General features: G+C 44.4%; 1 protein-coding gene across 2 annotated transcripts in view; it reads right to left on the reverse strand.

Annotated features, from left to right (window-relative positions):
* The window catches only part of MYOF (myoferlin), a 171,706-nt gene that overhangs the window by 124,611 nt on the left and 28,419 nt on the right, over window positions 1-18,676 (reverse strand). For both annotated transcript variants that reach the window (XM_025396191.1, XM_025396190.1), the window contains exon 3: window positions 16,897-16,988. In XM_025396191.1, the coding sequence (XP_025251976.1) occupies window positions 16,897-16,988 (92 nt within the window). The remainder of the gene's footprint in view (window positions 1-16,896; window positions 16,989-18,676) is intronic.

Here is an 18,676-nt window from a genome sequence, read left to right on the forward strand (position 1 = left end):
CTTGAACCCGTGAGGCAGAGGTTACAGTGAGCCAAGATCAGGCCACTGCACTCCAGCCTGGGTGACAGAGCAAGACCCTGTCTCAAAAAAAAAAAAAAAAGAAAAGAAAAAAGAGTCCGCCGTAGTTGGCAATGGAAAAGAAAATTTTTGCCTCCAGAGGGATAATAGTGAACTTTTCAGCCCTTTTTGGTCAATAAAGAAATTAATTCTCCCAGTCAATGCTGAGAATTGGTGGAAATTTTCTCCTGTTTTATTGTTGTTGCTGTTTTTCCTGTTGCTGTCATACATTTAATGTTTACATGTTACAAAACCATAATTTATTGTTATTATTTTTTCTCAAAACTATTATCTTTTAAGGAAATTTTAAAAATAAAACTATGTTTTACATTAACAGAAAAAAAGATTGGATGGGAATTTTACAGAGTATGTTTTTAGATTAGTATGTTTTTCAGGCTTTTTTACAGGAGTATATTTTTTCTCCTTACTTAGATATTTATTCCCGTGACATACCGAGGACACCCATTACTCCATCTTCACCAGACAAAACAGATGAGCCTCCAAACAAGGTGAAAGCCCCTAAAATCTCTTCCACATCTCTCTCAGCCACACAGCATGAGTATTAAGGAGAATTTATTTCCATGGTTTTTAAGTCATGAAATCAGCTAATTGAGTTTTCAAGAAAATCAAAACGTAAAAACTTCAGGTTTAAAAGTCATCCAACTGGTATTAAATGTCTAAATGCGATGAAAGATGTGGAAAGAAACTGGACTTCATTCCTTGCAATTCTATAATTCATAGCCGAACCCTAGGACTGAGACAGCAACACTGCACACTTGAACATCTACCGATTTGCTTCTGCTAAAGTCAAAATGACCTGAATCTCTGTCATCAATAAATAAATCTTAGAACAAACAGTGCAACATGCTGGGACTACGCTGAAGGAGAAAGAGGGCCAGCCTGGTGTTGGACCAGTGTGTCTTGACCTCAGCACTACTGACATTTTGAACCCATTAATTTTTTTTTTTATGGGAGGCTATACTGTTCAGCTAGATACCATTTGTGATCATCGAAAACTTCGAGGCACATTGCCAGTTGTTCCCTGGAGGGCAAAACTGCCCAGGTTGAAAACAACTCCTGTTCTATTCCTAACTCTGTCCCAACTTTCTTAAAGTGCTTGGCTAAGTCACCCAACTCTTCGTTATTTGCAAACAAGTGGATTGAAGCAAAAAATTTCTCAAATGCTTTCCAGCTCTAACAGTCTGCTACTAGGCTTGTATATGTGATGCTTTCTATATATGTCTACGGGAAACCATCTAATGTTAAATATTTCTTTTCTGGCCAGGTGTGGTGGCTCACACCTGTCATCTCACCACTTCAGGAAGCTGAGGTAGGAGGATAACTTGAGTCCAAGAAGTTCCAGACCAGCCTGGGCACACACACAAAAAATGAAAAATTAGCTGGGTGTGGTGGCTCACACCAGTAGCCTCAGCTACTTGGGAGGCCGAGTGAGTCGTCAATATGCTACTGCATTTCAGCCTGGGCAACCGAGCAAGACCTTGTCTCAAATAATAATAATAATAAATTTTCTCTCTCTCTCTTTTTTTTTAAAGTCCTGATCTCTAATTTAGAGGAAAAAAAATCTCTTAGAACATGTCCATGTTAGACCATCCAGAATGCTAGGCAGGGTTTCTGCCTTCAAAGAGATTATCTTATAATGTCATGAATCAAACTAGAATTCACACAGAGTGTCAGGAGAGAAGGTTAGGCCAGTCCAATAACAGAAATGTGGAATGCAGTGTGTGCTACGTAATACAAGGGATAGGGAATAGTGAGGCTGATGGTTAACTGGAAAGAACAGGCTTGCCTAAAACACAAAGCCTGTCTGCTGACCCTTTATGGCCTTGAGTGGTTTTACAACCTCCATTCTGACCCAACCAATAACTGCTAGTTTCTCTTCCCCCAGAGAGGGTAGTAACAGGTCATTGACCAGGAATGGAGTAAAATAACAGAAACCAATTATAAAGCCTAACCTCAATTCCTTATTTTAGAAACCTTTAGTTTCATATCCTATTTGGAAAGAAAGATTTGCTTTCTCCTAAAATTCTGATGCTTTTGTAGGGGGGACACAGAAAAGGATTTATTATTATTTTTTTTTTTTCTGAAGTAAAGATAGTGTGTTTAGACGAAGGCCTGGAAAGCCTTGAATCCCAAAGATATTTTTACAACAGGTTGACTTCAGGAAAAATTCAAACAGAACTTCTAGGAGTTTTCATTGTGAATTGAAGAAAACATGTCCCATGGATAAGTCTGAGCTCTGCAGTGACTCCCAGAGCACTCCTGGCCAGGCCTATTTTCTATGACGTGGCCTGGATACAAAATACTGTGAAAAACTGGGAAATGATGACTTGGCCTCTTACACAGAGGATAAGAACAGTTTGGTCTAACCATAAGCCAATTTCCTTTAAAGGAGGTGACACTAAACCAAGAGCCTTTTTTCTTTTCTATTACTAATGTTATGAAAATGCTAGAATATTATAGTGTGACAGTGATGGGGAAGCTTTGCTCTATACGTTCATGGAAAAGTAAGTCTCCCCATGAACTCCAACCAACACTAAAACAGAAGGACTACTGTCTCAAAAGGAAATTTTATAGTGAAAGAATCTCGACGTCCTCTGGCCCTCCAGCTTTCCTTGTGGAATTAACAAACTGCAGATGTCTTCAAAGTGAAGAAAAAGCCAGTCATGCTTCTTTGTCTTTCAGCCCACGAATGTCATAGAGTTTGGCATCAAGTCTCTATGTGACATCAAATATTACGCAATGGGAGCAACTACTTGAAAATAAGATGTTATGATTGCGGGAATAAAAGAGTTTAATTGTAAACCAGTCAACTTAGTCTTGCAAGTATTGGTTAAGAGCCACTTAAACTGTTTTTCTTTCCCTCCATCTTCTTAAAATAGAGTATAGTTTGTTTACAAAAGAGAAATGGAAAATGTTCTCCCCTTTAGCATGGGCGCAAATGTGAAGGGCCGCATGCCTCTGGAGTGAGTAAGGGCTTTGCCGGCTGACTCTTCCTCCGGGGAGCTCACGTACACCAAGTTGTTCCTCTCTGCACAGAGACACAGCCCACATGATTTCTGGAGGAGGAGTAACTTGGAAATTCCTTCATGAAGGAAAAAATGTGTTGGAGGCTGAGAAATAAATCACATGTTGCACTGTTTCTGCCTCTAGAGATCGCAGCTCGGTCTCAACTTCCCGACCTCTGAGCAGGAACAGCAATCCCAACTGGACTGGGGACAAACACGATTCCAAGTTGCTCCTAGGTCCCCTGTAGGAAACCTAAAAAGAGGCTGACTTCCCCACCCTCAAAGCAGTGGGCTCTCAGCTGGCCGTGCCTTGTCATTTTGGCAGGCCTATGGCCCTGGGGTTCCAAGGGTGGGCCCCGTCTCCCTCCCCTACACTTCTCCCTCTTCTGGGCCAGTATCTGTCAAGCTCCTGCCCTGATCCCCAGCCAAAAGGCAGGAGAACCAAGCATGCCCCCTGTGAACCAGACTGGTGGGAGAGGCCGTGTCAGCTGACCCAAGAGTCTTCGCTTGGCCAAACTTGAGTGGAGTTCCTGAGCCTCCTCCTAGGCCTGCCTAGTGCTTTCTTATGAAATCCAGTGTTAGCAGAGAATCCTACTCAGCCAGTCTAGCAAACAACCCCCATCCTGGAGATGTGATCACCCTCCATATCTGATCGGGTTTCTCATTCTCTGCCATCCCCCACGTGATGTCCTCAGCAAGAATCCTGTTAGGTTGGGTTAGCCAGAATCCCCCTGACCGTGACATTTCCGCTTAGGAATGTTCCATCCACTGACCTCCACACTGCTCCTTGGCTACCAATTCCTACTTGCCCATGCTGTGTCTGAGAGGCACCCCATCTCTCCTCCCTCCCACGAGTCCCCGTTGCAGGGGTCACTTGACCTAACTCAGTCCTGAATGAAGCCTTCCTGCCCATACTGTACCAGGTGTCACTGAATAATTCTTTCTGAAAACACCCATGGCAGCAGCTCATATCACAGGAAGCCCTTGCTAAGGTAAAATCCCCGCAAAGGGCTGCGCCTCAGTTCACCCCTCCACTTGCACTCGCCCACCCACCCTCACTCGGCCTCCGCATCGTCTCCCAAAACATTTCTCAGAATGTGCTTCCCCAGACGTCCCTCACCAGGGCGTCTGCAGATTCCCAAGTCCCTGAGTTCGACTTTTTCCTTTAGGTAATTCTTATACCCAGGAAGTCCGAGAAACAATGGTCTAGACAGTAACTCCCAAAGGCTGTGGGAGTAAAGTGGAGGAGGTGGAGGGCTGGGGGTAGGGAAGGCAGCAGGCAACGCGGGATCTGGGGAGAGAGGGACGTGGGTGGTTTTAAAAACATTCAGCATGGGAATCCAGGCTCACTTTGGAGAACCAGGCATTGTCCAATTTTTTAATAGAACAAACTGTAGCAGGCAAACTCCATGAAAACCTCCTGGGCAGGCCTAGTGACCTGTGCTCCCCCCGGGAACTTCCGCTCCTGACTCCAGGCCAGGACTGCCGGAGAACCTTGGGGCTCCTTTCCCGTTCATCGAAAGCGGGTGTGGCTTTTTAAAAGGTAGAAGCCCTGATCTTTAACCGTGATTCCCAAACCTGGCTGGCACAAGTCTCGCCTCTACTTTTAGCTCACTCCACGCCCTGGTTTTGGAATCACTGACATAGCCTGAAGGCTGTGGCAGGATTTGAGCGGTTTTCGTGGCCAGCATCTACTGCGCTCTTTTTCCCAGCCCCTCTCACTCTGGCCACAATGATATCACTGTAACTCCCGCAAAGGGCTGAGTGGAAACCCAGGTCTCCTCACCAAAGCCCTCTGGGTCAGTGAGGCATTGAGGCCAGAGTCTGTGGCTGCGAGGAGCAGGCTTAACTCCTCTGGCATGGAGGAGATCCTGAATATTTTTTCTTAAATAGATGGTCACCTGCTATTTTATTTTCACCTGACCAATTCTGTGCCTGCCTGCCTGCCTGCCTGCCCGCTCTGATAGTTCAGTGGAGTTCTGATGCTGTCTCCAGCTAATTCCCTCAACCGTTAGAATCAAAGTAGTAGTTTTTTCATCCACCCATCCATCCATCCATCCATCCATCCATTTATTCACTAATTCATGCACTTGAACCTTTTAAGATAAGGAGGGATAGCTTTGCCTAATGACTAGGAACGTGGAGGCAGACAGACCCGACTAATTCAGGCTCAGGCTGTGTACAGGTTAACTTCTCCGGGCTTCAGTTTCCTCAACTGTAAAATGGGGATAATGACAGGTCCTACTTAATGGTATTGTTGCAGGGATTAAAAGAATGATATGGCAAGGGCTTAACAGTCACCTTGTATTATTATTTCAGACACTATGCTAGAAAAAGAGATCTATAAAAAACATATGAAGACAGGGCTCCTGGCTAGTACTTGGCAGTGAAAGCTGGTCTGAATCAGCTAGGGGCTGGGCAGGTGGGCATGAATGAATAGATAAGAACCCTTTGTAACTACCCACATCCATTTCTATGTAATCACTGTGCAAAGTTCTAAAAGCCAGTTCTTTATCTTACCTTCATTAAATAGCCCTTCCCCACCCTTAATACTACATATACCACAAATCCTTTCGGAAAACAATTTTCCTTTTCAGAGTTAGACCAGAGGTAAATGTCAGCTGCAGCTGAATTCTAATAAAATCCAATTTAGTGGCATCTGAATGAAGTTTGTAAACTTCATAACCCATTATAAAAGATTCCCCAGGCTGGGCACGGTGGCTTACGCCTGTAATCCCAACACTTCGGGAGGCCGAGGTGGGTGGATCACGAGGTCAAGAGATCAAGACCATCCTGGCCAACATGGTGAAACTCCATCTCTACTAAAAATACAAAAATTAGCTGGCACCTGTAGTCCCAGCCACTCAGGAGGCTGGGGCAGGAAAATCACTTGAACCTGGGAGGCAGAGGTTGCAGTGAGCTGGGATTGTGCCACTGCACTCCAGCCTGTCGACAGAGCAAGAGTCCGTCTCAAAAAAGAAATCCCCGAAAACAAACCCTCATACAACAACCCTATCTAAACCACCACTCAGACCTCACCCTGCTTTCTCTCCTTTACCCTGCTTTATTTTCTTCGTATCACTTATCACCATCTGTTATGTCATATGTGTATTTATCTGTTCCCTCTACTCAGATGTTAGCTCCATAAAAGGTATGGAGTACCCACAGTGTCTAGAGCTGTGTCTGACACATAGTAGGCATTAGTAAATATTTGTGGCATGAATAAATTAGCTGATACATCATTGAAGATAGTCCAATAACCTTGGAAATTATTTACAGGTTGTAAATCTTCCTCTCCTAAGAGATCACCCGCCAAAGAGCCATCGGAACATAATTACAGCTCTTGCCTTTATGAGATGCCTTTTCTCATTCAGCCTCTCTGGGTATCTTTCTCCAGGGCTGTGGCCCTTTCTTATTTAATCACAAGATCTTAACAGATTCCAGCAGGATTGCAGCAGCTACTTAATCTGCCTCCCCAAAAAGTGCAGTTCAGCCTCTCCCTGTATAGAGATAGCCAGCCCAGACCAGCTCAGAACTTTTCAGTGTTGCTGCTCTAACACCGAACTAAAAAGAAATCAGAACTGAGAGTTCTGCCCCAGAGTAACATCTGCTTCTGGTTTCGATTTTCGAACAGCCTGAGAAGCTACTCCAGTGAGAAGCACTTGCTTCAATCCATGGGCTATCTTATCCTTCCTCACCAACCAACCCCAGGAGAAGACAGACCACCTTCTCCCACTGTCATATTTACATGGGGCAAGGTCAGAAATGAGTTTTATAACTAGGAGAAATAAAAGTAATAAAAGCTTAAAGACAAGGTATTTCATATACGAGGAAATGAAAAACTTATGACCAATACCACACTTTGCCCTACCAAATTAATTTTATTCCAAACACAGTTTTTTTGGTTTTTCTAATTTAAAAGAAGCTTTGGGCTTTGCCTAGGGAGTTAGTACATTTCTTTTCTTTTCTTTTTTTTTTTGAGACAGAGTCTCGCTCTGTCGCCCAGACTGGAGTGCAATGGCACAATCTCGGCTCACTGCAACCTCTGCCTCTTGGGTTCAAGCAATTCTCCTGCCTCAGTCTCTGGAGTAGCTGGGATTACAGGTGCCTGCCACCATGCCCGGATAATTTTGTTTGTTTGTTTGTTTGTGTTTTTGCACTCCACCCAGGCTGGAGTGCAATGGCGCGGTCTCAGTTCACTGCAACCTCCACCTCCTGGGTTCAGGCGATTCTCCTGCCTCAGCCTCCCGAGTAGTTGGGATTACAGGTGCCTGCCACCACACCTGGCTAATTTTTGTATTTTTAGTAGAGACGGGTGTTTGACCATGTTGGCCAGGCCGGTCTCGAACTCCTGACCCCGTGATCCACCCGCCTCAGCCTCCCAAAGTGCTGGGATTATAGGCATAAGCCACCGTGCCCGGTCGGGAGTTAGTACATTTCACAACGTAAGGTAGGTCTTTTGCTTTTTCTAATTCTATAGCCCCCAGAACAACCTCTCACTTTCAAGTTTTAGCACCCTGGCCCTCAACCTGAACACACACACACACACACACACACACACACACACACACACATAGAATAAACCTTGGAAGGTCTGGGCTCTGTGTAAGAGGATTTTAATATACCTGTGTAAAATCCACATGCTTCCACTTAAAGAGCTGAGTGGCCTTTCACAATTTAATGAACCTCTTTCAGCCACATTTTTCTCATCTGTGAGTTGAAGATATGACTGTCTGACTGACTCATAGTTGTTATAAAGATTAAATGCAATTATAAGTGAAATAGTTTTAGCATAGTCCCTGACACACAGTAAACCTAGAAAAAAACCATTAGCTATTTTGTTGTTTATCAGGAAACTGAAGTAATTTTTTCTTAATTATATCCAATGTGCCCTAGAGCTACTATTTATTGAGGAAGTACCACAGTTCCCATTATAAAGATTAAGAAATTTGCCAAGAGTCGCCCAAACAACAAGAAGCAAAACTAAAATTCTACCTAATCTCATGATTGTACAGCTGGCCACATGCCCACACCTCTTACACAAGAACTGGAATACATTTCCTTCTAGGTATATTGTTAGGCTTTTTGTTATCTCCTTCTCACAATGAGGAAAGAAAGAGACCCTCTCATATTGTTTTATATTGTTTTATACTCAGTACCTGTTTTAAGAAAAAAACAAGAAAGTAAAACCAAAGACAGGCAGCCCCGCACTAGGCCCAAAACCAGGCCTGGGCCTGCCTGGCCTAAACCTTCTCAGGCTGTTCGAAAATCTAAACCAGAAGCAGATGTTATTCTGGGGCAGAACTCTCCGTTCTGATTGCTTTTTAGTTCCGTGTTAGAGCAGCGACACTGAAAAGTTCTGAGCTGGTCTCCTCTCTCTTCTCTAACTCATGACTTAGAAACCGATGTTATTCATAGATGCCAGACATTGTATAGAAGAACACTGTGAAACTCCCTGCACTGTTCTGTTTCTCTCTGACCACCAGTGCATGCAGCCCCTGTCACGTACCCCCTGCTTGCTCAAATCAATCACAATGCTTTCATGTGAAATCTTTAGTGTTGTGAGCCCTTAAAAGGGACAGAAATTGTGCACTCAGGGAGCTCGGATGTTAAGGCAGCAGCTTGCCGATGCTCCCAGCTGAATAAAGCCCTTCCTTCTACAACTCGGTGTCTGAGAGGTTTTGTCTGCGGCTCGTCCTGCTACAACAGTACAGCAAAACAGATGCCTTGCTTGAGATTTATATTCAGAAACTGTTTCTAACTTTGTTCTGCATTGGTGTGGGAGTATATATAATGGTGGTTTTGCATGCATAAGTACATATATTTGGAGGGCAGAAAGAATACTAGAAATGTAAATTCTGAGACAGATAATTAAGGTCACTTTATTTCAGACATTGCAATTTTCATCTCTAGTAGTTCAAGTTAAGATTTTAAATTATCTTCCATGTCCCTACTAACATGCTCAAGTAATTCTCCACCTTCTTGAATCTATAGAATAGAATTCTAACACTCAGCAGGGCATGGTGGCCCATGCCTGTAATCCCAGTACCTTGGGAGGCTGAGGGGGGCGGATCACGTGAGGCCAGGAGTTTGAGACCAGCCCGGCCAACATGGTGAAACCCCATCTCTAGTAAAAATACATAAATTAGCTGAGCATGGTGGCATGTGCCTGTAATTCCATCTACTCTGGAGGCTGAGGCAGGAGAATCACTTGAACCCGGAGGCAGAGGTTGCAGTGAGCTGAGATCATGCCACTGCACTCCAGCCTGGGCAACTCTGTCTCACAAAAACAAAACAAAACCACATGCGCGCGCACACACACACACACACACACAAATTTTTTAAAGAATTATAATTTTTTAAAAGCATTTAAAAAAATTTTTTAAAGAATTATAATACTTGTTTTATGTCCATGTCTACTGATTGTGTGCCATTTCTGGGTCAGTTTCTATTGTTTTCTCTCTACATTATGGAGGCAAAATCCTTCCCTATGAATTACAAGTGTTTCCCCAGTTGGTGGGAACGTAAACTCTTTCTAGTCCTGCCTCAGGTAGTTTCCTCACTCAGTTCTCAGCTGAAGATTCAAGGGGAACTCTCTGTAAGTCTCTGAAGTGTTCTCTGTCTCTCCTCTCTCTTCTCTCTTCTTTCTTCTCTCTCTCTCTCTCTCTCTCTGTGTGTGTGTGTGTGTGTGTGTGTGTGTATGTTTCTCTCCTCTTGGTCCATTAGTAACCTTGGCGTCTCTAGACTAACCTTGGCGTCTCTAGACTCCCATCTGTACCTCTCCAACTCTGGGAGACCACAAGGATCTGCCTGGGTTCCCTTTTCTTGCGTTGCAGCATGGAAATGAGTCTTTCTAGGCATTAAGCTGGGACCTCACAGGGCTTACCTCATTTGTCTCCCATCTCTTAGAGATCACTGTTCTGTGCCAGCAAAGTCCAACATCTGAAAACTACTGTTGCATGTATTTTGTTTTAGTTGTGTCAGGTGGAAGGGTAAATCTAATCCCTTAGCATAACAAAACTACAGTCAATTCCAAACTACAGTCTATTTAAGGATGAGAATTCGGAGGCCTGGAGAGGGTAAGTAACTTGCCCAGGTCACCCACTAGTAATCAGTAGATCTGGGTCTCTAATCGGCTTCTGCCTGGCTCCAGAATCCCAGCTTTCAAATACCATGCTCTGCTGCCTTCCTGTGAGCTCAGCCTTGAGTTCCACATTTCTCTACAAAAGAGCATGAGCTTTCTGAGAGAGGTTTGTTTCTCTTGTGTTCTGACCTTTGTATCCTGACCCCTTTGCAGCTTAAACCCAAGTTGGAACTAGGGAGCTGTTTCAGAGAGCCGAAGCGGACAGATTCCACATTGGTGGCCCATTATCAGTAAGCTGACATGACAGCTGCAAGGTGCTTCGTAAATGGTAAATGTCATCCATGTAGGAGCATCATAAACTCACTTGTTCACTCATTCATCCAACACACATTTATTTAGAGCCTACCGTATGCCAGGCACTGTGCTAAGTGCTGGTCTCACGGCACTGAACAAGAGTGACATGGAGTTTGCTATCCAGTAGAGAGAGAACAAATGATTAAGTAAATAGAAAAGAACATTTCAGCTGGTGGTAAATGCTGAGTTACATATAGCAGGTGTGTGGACCAGCACATACCCTGAGTACTTGTCTAAAACACAATTCTAACATCTATATGCTCACACAGAATCCTTTTCCCATTCTTATGCTCACATGAGCTCCCTAATAAGAAGGGCTTTGAAAGAATAAAACAGAGTAATAAGATAAAGAGTGACAGGGAGAGGCTGCTCTAGGCTGGATGATCAGACATGGTGAGGCCCAATGGCAAGATTTTATGTCTATTGTAGTTTGAAGGAAGGAGCACTCCATGCAAAGGGAATAGCAAATGCAAAAACTCTAGGCAATACCTGTTTTTTCTCCTGGGCATGTGTGTCCACGTGTGCATACACGCACACACACACACACACAAATCTGAAAACTTGTCAATATCTTTTATTTCTACATGTACAGGTTCTTGAGGATGGCACTTTTAGGAACTCAAGGGTAGGGCCAGGATGCCAACAGATCAGGGTCCCCGCCTCAACCCCTCTGAGGCTAAAGTCTGCTCTCTCCTTCTCAAGGTCACTGTGAAGAGCAAATGAGATGAGATATAGTCTCTTCATATATCTGGCCCATTGCAGAATATAGGCATAAGTGACTTCCTATTCAACAGTATAAAAATGCTGAAAATTTTTACCTAGGGTGGAGCTTATAAAAGGTAGCAATACACTGATATTGAGAATTCTTTTTTTTTTTTTTTTCAAAATTAGGAGGAAAAGTCACTTCTATTTCAGCAGAGAGAATTGATCATTCTACCTACATTTTGTTTCCTGTAGGTAGTCAGAGGCTTTTAGTATAACATAAAAGTCAAGTGTACAGGCCTGGATATAAATGAGCTGACTCTGACACACACCTGCTGTGTGACGTTAAGCAGATTACTAAACCTCTCTGAGGAAAAATCGGACCCATCATATGGAGTGTGTGTGAGGATCAAGTGGGATAATGAATGCAAAGGGCTGGGCACAGCCCTTAGCACATGCTAAGTCCTCACCAAGCGATAGCCATTGGCTGTCTGCAAAGGGAACTTTCATTCTTCAGCCTCTGGGAAAATCTTTCCACTCTGACATTTCCTCTAAAAATAACATTTCATGTTCCTCATGAAACCAAGAGGCTCCTCTGTCTCCTTTCTCACCCTCATTCCCTCCGAATGGCTGGTTGGATGACTGTAAAGTGAGGAAGAGGAGAGTCCATACTGAACAGGGCAACCTGCTCCCAGTGCCCGAGGGGTGGGGAGGTCTCACTGCCCACAGGCGCTGTGAGCCTGGGACTGCCTGGGTCTAGCCCATGCGGGTGTAGGCATGGAGCACAGCCAGCCCAGGCAGCTGGGAACTGTTTGCTAACAGGCCAGGAGCAGCAGATGCAAAACGAGGGCTCGTGTTTGCACAGGCCATCTCCATAGTAACAGCAAAGTCAACAGGCAGGACATTCCTTAAGTTGTAGAAAACCCTTCCGCCCCCACCCTGCGCTTCAGGTGAGGGAAGCGGTCCCACACTGAGCTGTAAGTGGATCTTCAAAGGCCAGAACTTTAGTAGAAAAGCCAAAAAGAAAATCCGGGCCCAAAATACACAAATATTTTGGACACACATACAGCTTATTCCCAGATGGTTAAAAAAATGTTTGTTTCTGAAATGCACAGGTAATTTGACCAAGGTGTGTGTATTGGTTAGTTGGTGGAAACTAAACTAATTAATGATCGTGATTCCTAGCTGAGGATGGGGAGGTACACTGCTGAGTAAAAGAGCAGAGGCGACGGAGGGGCAGGAAATCATGCCTTGTTCATTACGGAGCTGACACAGGGTCGGCCTTCCATTGCAAGACAGTAAACTATGCAGTGGAATCTACAGGACAGAGAGATAATGTTCTAATTATTAATAAAAACACCTCCTCCAATGACCTGACCATAAGGCCTAAAATTCCCATGTTGTTCACTTTTTCAAGTAAGTCACTGATGGCCTTCAGTCCAAAAGTCAGTGCTACGGGGAAATTAACTATTAGCAGCTGTTATGCCATCACTCGATTACTTTCTCAGAAAGCGCTTTGAAGCGGGGCCTTGAAGGACTGAGCCACAGGACAGGTAAGTTTTGTACAGGAAAAGAATTGGCAGAGGGTGCAGGGTGTGGCTCAGAGGGCAGGCCTCAGCGCATACCACTGTGGGAGCCAGGAAACTTAAAGACACTGGATGCCCAGCAACAGTCAGGGGGATGGAAGATGGGAGGAAGGAAAGATTGAAAAAGTAATCAAGACCAGCTTCATAACTGGCTTAGAATTTACCTTCTTCTGTTATGCCTAACAATTCCCATCATCATAATATCAGAGTAACCACGTGCTCATTCGGTCTTTTTTTTTTTCTCCCTCACTCCGTCACCAGCGCTGGAACGCAGTGGTGTGATCTCGGTTCACTGCAACCTCTGCCTCCCAGGTTCCAGAGATTCTTGTGCCTCAGCCTCCCAAGCTGGGATTACAGGTGTGCACCACCACGCCCAGCTAATTTTTGTATTTTAGTAGAGACAGGGTTTCGCCACGATGACCAGGCTGGTCTCGAACTCCTGGCCTCGAGTGATCCGCCTGCCTCTGCCTCCCAAAGTGCTGACATGACAGACATGAGCCACCACATCCAGCCTCATTTGGTCTTTATACTCAGCAGGCATCAGAACACCAAGTGCAACATAGCTCAGCATGATGCATGGTGCCCCTGAACCTTAGAAGGACCCTCTTAGAACAGGACCTATCGTATTTTCTTTGTTCAGAATTATGCATGTCATAGGTTCAGAAAAATATGAAAATGTCCAGGTTCAGATAGACTGTACGTGAACTCCATCTCTAGAAATGCATACAAATGTCCAAAATGAGTGCCAGGATGAGCCTTAGGGTGGGGGGCTGTCCTCTTCCCATCACTGCTGTCATCTGAGGGCCCCACTGTGTTTTCAATAGGTCTAAAATAAATATATAATGGTATCCCAGTATTGTTTTCCTGCTTCCTAACTGGTTCCTACCTCCAGTCTCCACACAAAAAGCCTGAGTGATCCTTTTAAAATATGTCAGATCATAAGCAAAACCTTTTAACGGATTCCCATTCCACTTAGGATGAAATCCAAAGCCCGTGCCTTGGCCCACAAAGTCACACATATTGTGGTTTCTCTGACCTCACCTCCTTCCTGCACTTTCACTCCTCACTGTGCCCCAGCCTGGCTGCCCTTCTCACATTTCTCCAGCATCCCCAGTGCAGTCCTGCCTCAGGGCCTTTGCACTTGCTATTCTCTGCCTGGAATATTCTTCCCCCCTACCCCCCAGTGAACTGCATGGCTCAGTTCTTCATTATGTTAGGTTGGTGCAAAATTGTAATTACTTTTGTGATTATATTTAGGTCTATGCTCAATTGTTACCTTATCACCACTTCACATAAAATGGGATCTCCCTTCCCCGCTACCCCTGACCACTTTCCTTTTTCCTCTGATTTGCTTTTCTTCATGGGATATAACAGTTTCTTCTTTAGCTCACAGCATTTCAAGGTACCTGACACATTATGTTTATATTTTTTAGTGTATTTGTTTATTTTCTAACTTTCTCTAAGTATCATAGCCTTCAGGAAAGCAAGGACTTTAAACCATAGATGAGAGTTTTGAGGCCAACCCATTGCCATGCTGAAATAGATAAGGCATAAAATGAGGAAGACCTCAACTAGGCTGGTGGCTGTAGGTCTGGGGAAGAAACACATGCACAAGCACAGACTTTGGAAAGGAAGAAAACATAAGATCTGGGGACAGACTGGATAAGAGGCAAGAGGGGGCTGGGCGCGGTGGCTGATGCCTGTAATCCCAGCACTTTGGAAGGCCGAGGTGGGCAGATCACTTGAGGTCAGGAGTTTGAGACCAGCCTGTCCAACATGGTGAAACCCTGTCTCTACTAAAAATACAAAAGTTAGCTGAGCATGGTGGTGTGCACCTGTAATCCCAGCTACTCGGGAGGCTGAGGCAGGAGAATCACTTGAACCTGGGAGGCAGAGGTTGCAGTGAGCCAAGATCACGCCACTGCACTCCAGCCTGGGTGACAGAGTGAGACTCTGTCGCAAACAAAACAAAACAAACAAACAAAAAACAAGCAAGAGGGAGAGGGTGCAGAGAGGTTTGAAGTTTTAAGCCCAGGATCTGAAACCATCCTGTCCAATATGGTGGCCACTAGCCACACTTGGCTACAGAGCACTTGAAATGTGGTTAGTCTCTGAATTGAGAAGTGCTGTAAGTGTGAAGTAAACGCTTCCAAAGCCTGAGTAAGAGAAAGAATGTGTGCAGAATATCACAATGATTCAAACACATTGATTACACGTTGAAATAACATTTTGGATCTGCTGAGTTAAATATATTATTAAAATTGATTTCACCCATTTCTTTATATTTGTGTTAATCTGGCAACTAGAAAATTTTAAATTGCATCTGCACCCTGCACTGTGTTTCTGTTGGAGAGGCCTGGTCTAGAATATAAACAATGGTACCATTTGCAGAAAGAAGAAAGCAAAGAAGAGGAGGGTCTTAGTAACATGCAGGAGGCTAGTGTGAGGCCCTCCCCTCCCCTTCCCCAAAACTTTGAAATATGGGAAATAAAACTGGCTTTTGGGAGTTGGGGTGGGGAATAAATAATCATATAATAGTTCACAGCTGAGATATGCAACAGAACCTTAAAAAGCTAGAATAGTTTCCAGTGCAAGAGAGTGGGACCAGAACCTGCCAGAGTGTATGCAGGTATGTATTTATTTATTTAGAGATAGGGTCTCACTATGTTACCCAGGCTGATTTCCAACTCCTTGGCTCAAGTGATCCTTCCACCTCAGCCTCCCAAAGTGCTAGGATTATAGGCCTGAGACACCACACCCGTCCCAGAATGTATTTATATAGTTACAGAAAAATATGCAGGGGGCATCGGTCAGCAACGGAGAATGGTAAAAAGGATCTCATCAAAGGCAAACATGGGAGTGCCTATCAAAGCACTGTCCAGGGAGTCCATGTCTGTGCAGACTGTCTTATTCTGATGCCGGTAAGCAGAAGACCCCAATAACTGCAGTGACCATCTAATTTACTGTACCCCTGTAATCCCAGCACTTTGGGAGGCTGAGGTGGACAGATTAGTTGAGGCCAAGAGTTTGAGACCAACCTGGCCAACATGGTGAAACCTCATCTCTACTAAAAAACACAAAAATAGGCCGGGTGCAGTGGCTCACACCTGTAATCCCAGCACTTTGGGAAGCCGAGGCAGGCGAATCATGAGGTCAGGAGTTCGAGATCAGCCTGACCAACATGGTGAAACCCCATCTCTACTAAAAATACAAAAATTAGCCAGGCATGGTGGCACACGCCTGTAGTCCCAGCTACTCAGGAGGCTGAGGCACAAGAATCACTTGAACATGGGAGGCGGAGGTTGCAGTGAGCTGAGACTGCGCCACTGCACTCCAGCCTGGGTGACAGAGCGAGACTCCGTCTCAAAAAAAAAAAAAAACTTTGGTCTCTTGTGAACTTGGTTAGTTTGAGTTGGTAACATAAGACTGGGTCTAAGTCTACAAGGCCAAAGTCCAGATCCAGGGCTAGGGTGAATTTATTAATACTAAGGTCCTTCTGTCCCACGGGGAGCTGTTGGGGAAGTCTCCCAACTTTACCCAGTGGTCAACCCTCGGTGTCACCACAGGCACCACCGTGACCCTTCCCCATGTGAAAGGAAAGAGGCAGTAAGGCAAGGATTAAGGTCTGTTTAGGTCTGTTGGGATTAAAAGGCGAAGGAGACATTACAATGGAAATGGGGCTGAAAGTAAAACTTGAATGAGATGTGTATGGGCCACAAATAATCAGAAGAAGTGATCTGGGTTGTATGCATTATCACTACAGTTCAGATAAACTACCAGAGGTAGGAAGTGCAGTTAATCAAGAAGTTGCGGGCGTGTGAACAGCCTTCACTCTAAGTGCCAAGTTTGATAGACTAGTGGTGGCTCGGTGTTTGCAGCTTTTTAGGAAAAAAGTAGTCAGTGGGAAAAAGTGCTGTGATGGATTAGCCACATCTGCTATTGGCTCAGAAGGGAGCAGGGCATGGAATTAAAGCACATTTATATTGGAAGGATTATAATATGTTATTAAAGATGTGTCTCTTCAACAAAATAAACAACAGTGAGATAGTAATACATAAAATGAGAAAAACAGGTGAAAACAACTTACTTATTTTGTCCAATTGTCTCGAAATCTTTCACAATAATCCCAAGGGAAGATGAAAAGTCCAGTGGTATACCCCTCAAGTCAAACTCCAAAATCTGTTCACAGAAAGGTTTTGAAAAAAAAAAAAGGCTGTTAAAGGAGCAGAGATTATACTAAGATGCACCAATTACCACATGGTGGGTCATTATTTTCACCAATGACAATCTTTTGAAGTTAGGCAGAAATGATTAAATTCTAAACCTTAAGGCAGCTGAGGGGGTGGGAAGGCAAACCAGATGTTGACTTGGAGGACCTGTAGACAACTCCTGGCTTTCTGCTTTCTAGGTTCTGTGGCTTCAGCCGGGTCACCACACACCCCTGCCTCATACTCAAGAGCTGGACTCAACACCTACCACAACTGCTGAAAGAATAAAATGCAGGGTGTATGTGAAAACATTTTCTTCAATGGCTAGTTTTAAATTATCTGCTCTTCTTAATCATGCTACTATCAAACAAAGAAGATGAAAAATCTAAGAAAACATTTTCTAAAATGCCTCTCATTTTAAGTTCCACCATGGTAGGTCAACGCTGTAATACACCGACCTTTCTGAGTCTCTCATTTTAATGCAGTAGGTTGCTTGCTAATGACAAATGTAAAAAAAAAAAAGATTGATAAAGTGTCACTGATGCCTTTGATTGATTAGGTAATACATGAATTAAATAAATTAAATGATGACTTGATCCTCCTTGCAGTGGGCTTGGAATGGAAGGAAAGCTTGTTTCAGAACTTCTTAAAAAATTATTTTCAGAACTTTTAAAAAAAAACCAAGTTCTCAGTCTCCTCAGTAGCTGGGGATTACAGGTGCACACCACCATGCCTAGCTAATTTTTCTTTTCTTTTTTTTTTTTTTTGAGACAGAGTCTTGCTCTGTTGCCCAGGCTAAAGCACAGTGGCACAATTTCGGCTCACTGCAACCTCTGCTTCCTGGGTTCAAGCGATTCTCCTGTCTCAGCCTCCTGAATAGCTGGGATTACAGGAGGCTGCTACCATGCCCTGCTAATTTGTGTATTTTTAGTAGAGATGGGCTTTCACCATGTTGGCCAGGTTGGTCTCAAACTCCTGACCTCATGATCCACCCGCCTCGACCTCCCAAAGTCCTGGGATTACAGGCGTGAGCCACCGTACCTGGCCAATTTTTGTGTTTTTAATAGACAGGGTTTCACCATGTTGGCCAGGCTGGTCTCGAACTCCTGATCTCATCTGATCCACCCGTCTTGGCCTCCCAAAGTGCTGGGATTACAGGCATGTGCCACCGCACCTGGCCTCAGAGCTTCTATTAGAACACGCCCAGGTTGGGAATGGTGGCTCATACCTGTAACTCCAGCACTTTGGGAGGCTGAGGCAAGGAGTTCAAGACCAGCCTGGGCAACATAGTAAGATTCTATCTCTATGAAAAATTTAAAAATCAGCAGAGCGAGGTAGTGTGTGCCTATAGTCCCAGCTGCTTGGGAGGCTGAGGCGGGAGGATTGCTTGAGCCCAGTTAGTTATGGCTGCAGTTAGTTATGACTGTGCCATTACACTCTAGCCTGGGTGACAGAGCAAGACCCTGTCTCAAAAAAGAAAACAAGAGCTGGGTGCAGTGGCTCACGCCTGTAATCCCAGCACTTTGGGAGGTCAACGCAGGTGGATTACCTGAGAACAGGAGTTCGAGACCAGCCTGACCAACATGGTGAAATCCCATCTCTACTAAAAATACAAAATTAGCCAGGCGTAGTGGCACATGCCTGTAATCCCAGTTACTT

Source organism: Theropithecus gelada, chromosome 9 (genome assembly GCF_003255815.1).
Source record: "Theropithecus gelada isolate Dixy chromosome 9, Tgel_1.0, whole genome shotgun sequence".
NCBI classification, from domain to species: Eukaryota; Metazoa; Chordata; class Mammalia; order Primates; family Cercopithecidae; genus Theropithecus; species Theropithecus gelada.